We start from the raw sequence: 10000 nt of genomic DNA on the forward strand, positions 1-10000 counted from the left end.
ATGTAGGCAGTCATACTCCGCTTTCGGGGGTGTTGATGATGATGGAGGTGATGGTGGTGGTGGTTGAGGTGGTGGTGGGTGATGGTGTTTTCCTTGTTGTTGTTGTTGTGGTGGGTGGTGGTGGTGGTGGTGGTGGTCGATGGTGTTTTTTTGCTGTTGTTGTTGTTGTTGTTGGTAGTGGTGGTGGTGGTGGTGGTGGTGATGGTTGAGGGTGTTTTTCTTGTTGTTGTTGAAGGTGGTGATGGTGGTGGTGATGATGATGGTGGTGGTGATGGTGATGGTGATGGTGATGATGATGGTGGTGGTGATGGTGATGGTGATGGTGGTGGTGATGGTGATGGTGATGGTGGTGGTTGTGGTTGATGGCGTTCTTGTTCTTGATATTGTTGATGGTGGTGGTGGTGGAGGTGGTGGTGGTGGTGATGGTAGCTCGAATCATGCACAGAGTAACAGAAGGATTGTTTGTTTGTTGTTGTTTTTTTATCTTGTGGGACGTCATTGTTGATAAACAGAACAACAGTGCAGACTGCGATTCTTTGTTTTCAAAACTATTTTGATTCCTTTGTTTGTTTGTTTTTCAATCGGACTTCACACAAAAACTACAACCTTGCACTTGACACAAACACTACCTTGCACTTGACACAAACACTACCTTGCACTTGACACAAACACTACCTTGCACTTGACACAAACACTGCCTTGCACTTGACACAAACACTACCTTGCACTTGACACAAACACTACCTTGCAAACACTACCTAGCACTTGACACAAACACTACCTAGCACTTGACACAAACACTACCTAGCACTTGACACAAACACTACCTTGCACTTGACACAAACACTACCTTGCAAACACTACCTAGCACTTGACACAAACACTACCTTGCACTTGACACAAACACTACCTTGCACTTGACACAAACACTACCTTGCAAACACTACCTTGCACTTGACACAAACACTACCTAGCACTTGACACAAACACTACCTTGCACTTGACACAAACACTACCTAGCACTTGACACAAACACTACCTTGCAAACACTACCTAGCACTTGACACAAACACTACCTTGCAAACACTACCTTGCACTTGACACAAACACTACCTAGCACTTGACACAAACACTACCTTGCACTTGACACAAACACTACCTTGCAAACACTACCTTGCACTTGACACAAACACTACCTTGCAAACACTACCTAGCACTTGACACAAACACTACCTTGCACTTGACACAAACACTACCTAGCACTTGAGACAAACACTACCTTGCAAACACTACCTTGCACTTGACACAAAGATGATAATGATGGTGACGACGACAACGACGACCGCGACGATGATGATGACGACGACGATGACGATGCTAATGCTGACGACGACAATGATGATGATGATGATGACGACGACGACGACACAATGACGACGATCACGAAGGTGATGATGATGATGATAATAATGACGATGACGATGATGACGACACGACAACGACGATGACGTCGACGATCGATGATGATGACGACGACGATGACGTCGACGATCGATAATGATAGTGACGACAACGACTACGACGACGATATTGATGACGACAATGACGACGACGATAATTTTGACGACGACGACGATGATGATGACGACGACGATGATGATGATGATGATGATGATGATGACACCAGGTGGCCGTCCACATCAGTCCCATGGGGCTGACCCTCACCCACCTCGGCGACAAACAGACACATCCGGCCCCCCACCCCCACCCACACCCACACGCACAGACCCGTCAGTTCGACATCGAAAACATCTCGTTCTGCACCGTGGAGCGGGCAGTGAGTGAGCGGCTCTTCAGCTGGATCTATCGTGTGGAGGGCAGCAACACCTTGCACTGCCATGCCGTGCTGTGCAGCACAGATCTGAAGGCCCACACCATGGCGATAGTGCTGTCCAGGTATGTGTGTGTGTGGGTGTGTGGGGGGAGGAGGGGGTGGGGGGAGGGTGTGTGTGTGTGTGTGGTGAGTGTGTGTGGGGGTGGGGTGGGGTTTAGGGGGGCGTTGGAGTGGGGGGTGGGATGTTTATGTGTCTGTGTGTCTGTGTCCGTGTCTGTGTTTGCATCTCTCTCTCTGTCTGTCTGTCTGTCTGTCTGTCTGTCTGTCTGTGGGTGGACTGATTGTCGGATGGATGGATTGGCAGACGGGCGGGTGGATGAAATGGCATTGATGGGTAGATGGGTGGATTGATGGCTGGATAGACTGATTGATGTGTTGATTTACGGGTGGATGGACTGACGAGTGAATTGACGGATTGATATATTGACGGGTGAACCGACGGATGGATGAACTGACGGCTGGGTGGATTGACGGGTGCATGGGTTAAATTGGATGGATTGATGGGTGGATTTAAGTAAGGGTTGGTGGATGAATTGACGGGTGGATGGATTGACGGGTGTGTGCATTGACGGGTGGGTGGATTGAAGGGGGTGTAGACTGACAAAAGGTTGGATTGAAGGGTGGGTGGATTGACGGGTGGATGGATTGATGGGTGGGTGGATTGACGGGTGGGTGGATTGAAGGGTGGGTGGGTTGAAGGGTGGGTGGATTGAAGGGGGTGTGCATTGACGGGTGGATGGATTGACGGGTGTGTGCATTGACGGGTGGGTGGATTGAAGGGTGAGTGGATTGAAGGGTGGGTGGATTGAAGGGGGTGTAGACTGACGAAAGGTTGGATTGAAGGGTGGGTGGATTGACGGGTGGATGGATTGATGGGTGGGTGGATTGACGGGTGGGTGGATTCACGGGTGGATGGATTGACGGGTGGATGCACTAACGGGTGGTGGATGGATGGATTGACTGACGTAAGGATGGACTGGAGGGTGCACGAGAAAAAATAAATAAATTTAAAAAAAAGGATTGACGGTGAGATGAGTTGATGGATGGAGGGATGGATGGATTGTCCAGAGCCTTCCAGATCGCCTACAGAGACTGGAGAGCACACCACCGACATCACGATGCTCCGACCTCCAGGTGAGTGTGGGTGGGTGAGGGGGTGGGGCGGGGATGGGGAAGGAATGACCGTGTATGGGTGAGGGGGTGGGGCGGGGATGGGGAAGGAATGACCGTGTATGGGTGAGGGGGTGGGGGGGGGAGGGGGAAGGAATGACCAGGTGTGGGTGAGGGGGTGGGGGAGGGGGAAGGAATGACCGTGTATGGGTGAGGGGGTGGGGCGGGGATGGGGAAGGAATGACCGTGTATGGGTGAGGGGGTGGGGCGGGGATGGGGAAGGAATGACCGTGTATGGGTGAGGGGGTGGGGGGGGAGGGGGAAGGAATGACCAGGTGTGGGTGAGGGGGTGGGGGAGGGGGAAGGAATGACCGTGTATGGGTGAGGGGGTGGGGCGGGGATGGGGAAGGAATGACCGTGTATGGGTGAGGGGGTGGGGCGGGGATGGGGAAGGAATGACCGTGTATGGGTGAGGGGGTGGGGGGGGGAGGGGGAAGGAATGACCGTGTGTGGGTGAGGGGGTGGGGCGGGGATGGGGAAGGAATGACCGTGTATGGGTGAGGGGGTGGGGCGGGGATGGGGAAGGAATGACCGTGTGTGGGTGAGGGGGTGGGGCGGGGATGGGGAAGGAATGACCGTGTGTGGGTGAGGGGGTGGGGCGGGGATGGGGAAGGAATGACCGTGTGTGGGTGAGGGGGTGGGGCGGGGATGGGGAAGGAATGACCGTGTATGGGTGAGGGGGTGGGGCGGGGATGGGGAAGGAATGACCGTGTGTGGGTGAGGGGGTGGGGCGGGGATGGGGAAGGAATGACCGTGTATGGGTGAGGGGGTGGGGGGGGAGGGGGAAGGAATGACCGTGTATGGGTGAGGGGGTGGGGGGGGGGGGAAGGAATGACCGTGTGTGGGTGAGGGGGTGGGGCGGAGGGGGAAGGAATGACCGTGTGTGGGTGAGGGGGTGGGGGGGGGGGAAGGAATGACCGTGTGTGGGTGAGGGGGTGGGGGGGGAGGGGGAAGGAATGACCGTGTATGGGTGAGGGGGTGGGGGGGGAGGGGGAAGGAATGACCGTGTGTGGGTGAGGGGGTGGGGGGGAGGGGGAAGGAATGACCGTGTGTGGGTGAGGGGGTGGGGGGGGAGGGGGAAGGAATGACCAGGTGTGGGTGAGGGGGTGGGGGGGAGGGGGAAGGAATGACCGTGTATGGGTGAGGGGGTGGGGGGGGGGAGGGGGAAGGAATGACCGTGTGTGGGTGAGGGGGTGGGGGGGAGGGGGAAGGAATGACCGTGTGTGGGTGAGGGGGTGGGGGGGGGGAGGGGGAAGGAATGACCGTGTGTGGGTGAGGGGGTGGGGGGGAGGGGGAAGGAATGACCGTGTGTGGGTGAGGGGGTGGGGGGGAGGGGGAAGGAATGACCGTGTGTGGGTGAGGGGGGGGGGTGGGGGGAGGGGGAAGGAATGACCGTGTATGGGTGTTGATAGTTGATATGGATACTTATACAGAGCCTGCTCTCGGGAAGAGACCATCCTCTAAGCGCTGTACAAACTCAGGGGTCATTTGCACAAGAGGCTGCCTACCTGGGGGGGGGGGCGGGGGGGGGGGGGGGGCGAGGAGGGGGGGGGAGGGGGGAAGGAATGACCAGGTGTGTGTGTGTGGGTGAGTGGGGAGGGGGATAGGAATGACCAGGTGTGTATGGGGGGGGGGTGAGGGGGGAGGGGGGAGGAATGACCAGGTGTGTGTGTGTGGGTGAGTGGGGAGGGGGATAGGAATGACCAGGTGTGTGTGGGGGGGTGAGGGGGAGGGTAGGAATGACCAGGTGTGTGTGTGGGGGGGGGGGGGGGAGCGGGGAGGGGATAGGAATGACCTGGTGTGTGTGTGGGTGTGTGGGGGGGGGGGGTGAGGGGGGAGGGGATAGGAATGACCTGGTGTGTGTGTGGGTGTGTGTGTGTGTGTGTGTGTGGGTGAGGGGGGAGGGGATAGGAATGACCTGGTGTGTGTGTGGGTGGTGAGGGGGGAGGAGGGAGGGGAGAGCAATGACCAGGTGTGTGTGTGTGTGGAGGGGGGGCTGGGGGGGGGGAGGTGGGGTGAGTGTGGAGGAGAGGGGGGGGGGAGGAGGATCTGACTCCACGTGACTGGCTAACCCCACGTGACTCCACGTGACTGACCCCCCCCCCCCCCCCCCCCCCCCCACCTCACTTGACTGACTTGTCTGGCTGCCTGACCACGTGTCCATCAGCACTGCTGTCTTCCCCACCCCCCAGGTTGCCGACCACGCCCACTCCTCCCCCTCCGCCAGCGTCACGCGTGACGTCATCACCGAGCTCCTCCGAAGCGGACAAGAAAGAAGCAGGGGAACCGTCCACGGCTGCGACCTTGCCAGCAGGGAGGAAAGAAATATCGTGCACCTCCCGTCCACCAGAGGCCCCGTCCTCACCCGTCAAACACGCCCACTTCTCGGATGACGTAGCACTGACGGTGACGCCAGCCGGTGACGGCCGGGCCGCGTCACATGACGCGCGGGCCTCGGTGCACGTGCAGCAGCTGGTGACGTCATCGTGTTTCGTGTCCAGCTCCATCTGGGACCCGGAGATGGATGACGTGGTAGGAGACGCGGATTCCTTGCGCGCCTTGCATTCCTTGCATGCCGATCTGGATCTGGATGACCCGTGACTGAAACTGGAGTTCTGTTTCCGCCACAGGTAGGGGCAGAGCTCGAGAGACGGCAGTTGTCAAAATACAGCAAATCAAACAAAAAAAAAAAAACCCGAACAGATGTCAACTCCAAGCTTGCTCTTTGTTATGTGAATGATTTGCGCACAGACCTCTGGAAAAAAAAAACAAACAACATATATAAGAGGTGTGTGTGTGTGTGTGTGTGTGTGTGTGTGTGTGTGCGTGTGTGTGTGTTGTGGAAGAGTTATCTACCTTCGACTGTGCCTGACTCTTTTCTACACTGGCTTTCACGTTATTATTTCAGTCTGAAAACGGCAACAATGTGTATCCTCAACTCTCTTGTTCAACCTGACATGTACCCTGGGACTTTGAGCTACATTTAGCAATTAGCCGAAATGACCCAATTAGCCTGGCACTGTCAGCTTGTACGTAGTAATTAGCCTACTGGACCTATTTAGCCTCTCAACGTCAGCTAGCTCGGCATTGTAATCAGCATTGGTTACTAAACTGCGAATAATTCACAGCCTTGAAATTGAAGTTGTAAATTTTTGTAAATTTTTTGTTTCCACGTGCTTTCGGCTTTGATATTTATGCTGTGAATATATATATATATATATATGTGTGTGTGTGTGTGTGTGTGATTATTTAGTTGGTTATTTCTTGTTGTTGTTGTTTTTGTTGTGTTGTTGTTTTTAGACGATTTCATTGAGTTTCAGTCTTAACCAAAAGAGTTCTTTATCTTGAACTTGACGTTGGGAGTCCGTGTCAGTTAATGTTTCAATGTCCAAGAAGTCACGGAATCCTAAGATGTAATTTTTATTATTTTAAAATATTTTTTTGTATTGAATTTGATGTGTAATTTTTGTTTTTAGCGTGCATTCAGCTTTGTTTGGCCACGAAAGTGATTGAAATAAACTGGTTTTAAATCGGAATGTACACGAGGTTTCGGTATGTTCAGTGGTGAATAAGAGACAGTGACAGTGACTTGAAAGACACACAGCTAGCTTCACGTTGGACATGACCAGTATCTCATGCGGAAGGCATCCACACACAGTCCCATCTGTAAATATTCACGCACATGTAAAGCGCGCGCACATAGTCTACCCTGACAGGACAGGGTCCGGAGACCAACTATGTTATATAAATATCGAAGGAACCAGCTTGCCTGGAGTTCAGGAGTTCGGGTTTGTTTGTTTTTCTTACAAATTCTGTGACTTTTTTTTTTTTTTTACTACCTAACTTTGTGGCTTTGTGTGTGTGTGTGTGTGTGTGTGTGTGTGTGTGTGGATTTTTTCTTGTTTTGTGTTGATTTTTTTTCTTGTTTTTTTTTTATGTGACTCTTTCTTTCCCCCGTGACTTTCTTTCATTCCAAATAGTCACTTCATGTAAATTACATATGATGCTTGTGACAGAAGGCTTCTGCTTCGGTACACTAAATGACTGCATATTGTAAATAACACCTTGAAGAAGAAAGCGCTGATTTGATAGTTCGGGTAGTATTCAAGTAATATGCTTCCGACAAATCTCCCTCTTTAGATGCTAAACGTCACTGACCTCGTCACGAGGAGAGGGAGAAGACAAGGGTGTCAGTTAAGTCCGCTTCTTCTTCTTTCCACTAGTAAATCAGCTGGAGATCAAATTACGAAACAATCCAAACATTAAAGGCACTGAGTGAGAACAGTGTGAGAACAAACCCCACGAAACAGGCACAACAAAACAGTTCGCTGATGATACTACTCTGGCTATTGAAAACAAAAGGGAGACGGGCGCAATAGCCGAGTGGTTAAAGCGTTGGACTGTCAATCTGAGGGTCCCGGGTTCGAATCACGGTGACGGCGCCTGGTGGGTAAAGGGTGGAGATTTTTACGATCTCCCAGGTCAACATATGTGCAGACCTGCTAGTACCTGAACCCCCTTCGTGTGTATATGCAAGCAGAAGATCAAATACGCACGTTAAAGATCCTGTAATCCATGTCAGCGTTCGGGTGGGTTATAGGAAACAAGAACTACCCAGCATGCACACCCCCGAAAAGGGAGTATGGCTGCCTACATGGCGGGGTAAAAACGGTCATACCACGTAAAAGCCCACTCGTGTGCAAACGGAGTGAAACGCAGAAGAAGAAGATTTAGCAGCCTTTTGTTGCCGGTTTTATGTGACAAGTGACATGCTCCAAACGGACGTGGATATAATATCTCACTCGGAATGACTACGTCCGACACCACTCATTGTGGAGTGGGAGAAATTCGGCGGTGAGCCGTGATCCGAACCAGCGCGACGTTCCTCTCGCTTCCTTGCGGACGGCGATTAACCTCTAGGCCATCACCCACAGCTTATAAAGAAAGTCGAGTTTGTATACTCTCAAAGTGTGAAGACATGAAGAACACCTACATAGCGTATGGTAAAGTCAAACACGGACTATCATATATATATTAATTATCTCTCCGATACAAAGCTCAACACAGCAAGATGAGTTGAAGCAAGCAGTTTCTGGAAAGTGAAAAGAGATATCATGTTGAGAGATTCTGGAAACATCCAATCGTGTTGGTCCGGCCGTGTATACATCATGGTAAACAAAAATAATCACGCAAATAAAAACAATCACATAAACATTAAACACTAAATCAAGAAAACAAAAGGAGAGGGAAAGACCTGCAAACAACGATGAAAAAGACACACGCGGTTCGCTCGGTAACAGAAGAGGTTTCATTTCATTTCATTTCCTTTCATTTTCATTTTATCACATCAGATTTCTCTGTGTGAAATTCGTGCTGCTCTCCCCAGGGAGAGCGCGTCGCTACACAACAGCGCCACCCATTTTTTTTGGTATTTTTTCCTGCGTGGAGTTTTACTTGTTTTTCCTATTGAAGTGGATTTTTCTACAGAATTTTGCAACCCTTTTGTTGCCGTGGGTTCTTTCATGTGCACTAAGTGCATGCTGCACACGGGACCTCGGTTTATCGTCTCATCCGAATGACTAGCGTCCAGACCACCACTCAAAGTCTAGTGGAGGGGGAGAAAATATCGGCGGCTGAGCCGTGATTCGAACCAGCGCGCTCAGATTCTCTCGCTTCCTATGCGGACGCGTTACCTCTAGGCCATCACTCCACAGCTTTATAAAGAAAAGTCAGAGGTGTGTGTATGACATCTCAGAAGTGTGAAAAATGAAGAACAACATAACATAGCGATGGACAAAGTCAAAATCAGGATCTCATATAATTATTTAATTTCTCTCCCGAACAAAAAGCTTCAACAACAGAAAAGAGATGAACAAGCAAAGCAGTTTCGGAAAGAAAAAAAATCCATCATCATGTTGCAAAGAGATTCTGGCAAAAAACATCAGTGTTGGTCCACGTGTATTGCATGTCATCGTAACACACAAAAACAACTAAATCACGCCAAACACTAAACAACTAAATCACATAAACATTAAACAACTAAATCACACAAACACTAAACAACTAAATCACACAAACATTAAACAACTAAATTACACAAACACTAAACAACTAAATCACGCCAAACACTAAACAACTAAATTACACAAGCACTAAACAACTAAACTGCACAAACACTACACAAGCAATAAAACATCTGAATTATACAAACACTAAACAACTAAATTACACAAACACTGAGCAGCTAAATTACACAAACACTAAACAGCTAAATTACATAAACACTGAACAGCTAAATTACACAAACACTGAGCAGCTAAATTACACAAATACTAAACAACAAAATTACATAAACACTGAACAGCTAAATTACACAAACACTAAACAACAAAATTACATAAACACTGAGCAGCTAAATTATACAAACACTAAACAACTAAATTACACAAACACTGAGCAGCTAAATTACACAAACACTAAACAGCTAAATTACATAAACACTGAACAGCTAAATTACACAAACGCTGTCGTTTACAGGTTTTTGTGCATCAAAGAAAACAAAACAGAAATGCGTACAACTTAAGACAATGGAGACGGATGGTTCAAAACGACATATACAAAACACCGACAAAAATGTTTCCTGTGAAATGGGCAAGAAAATTGACATGGAAACAACAACATCAACGACAACAAAACCTGACATATTTGGAATTTTTGTAAAAAGCGAAACAGGTTCTAGCTCCCACTGCAGTCCAACATTCAGCACTGAGTGCAAGCACTGAGCCAAAATTCAGAAAGACACTCGAAAAAGTAAAACCGATCACTGAATGCAGATACTGATTCAAAATTCAGAAAAAAACATTCGGTAAAGTAGAATCCATCACAGAATGTAAGTACTGGTCCACAATTAAAAAAAACAAAACATTCGGTAAAGTA

At 49.7% G+C, this 10000-nt stretch overlaps 1 protein-coding gene across 5 annotated transcripts in view; it reads left to right on the top strand.

The window, feature by feature from the left end:
* Positions 1 to 6513, top strand: part of LOC143275375 (PTB-containing, cubilin and LRP1-interacting protein-like) — a 22815-nt gene extending 16302 nt beyond the window's left edge. For all 5 annotated transcript variants that reach the window (XM_076579438.1, XM_076579440.1, XM_076579442.1 and 2 more), the window contains 3 exons: positions 1688 to 1956; positions 2963 to 3028; positions 5257 to 6513. In XM_076579438.1, the coding sequence (XP_076435553.1) occupies positions 1688 to 1956; positions 2963 to 3028; positions 5257 to 5665 (744 nt within the window). In that variant the 3' untranslated portion in view covers positions 5666 to 6513. The remainder of the gene's footprint in view (positions 1 to 1687; positions 1957 to 2962; positions 3029 to 5256) is intronic.
* The last annotated feature ends 3487 nt before the right edge of the window (positions 6514 to 10000 follow it).

Source organism: Babylonia areolata, chromosome 30, assembly GCF_041734735.1.
Source record: "Babylonia areolata isolate BAREFJ2019XMU chromosome 30, ASM4173473v1, whole genome shotgun sequence".
Lineage (NCBI taxonomy): Eukaryota > Metazoa > Mollusca > Gastropoda > Neogastropoda > Buccinidae > Babylonia > Babylonia areolata.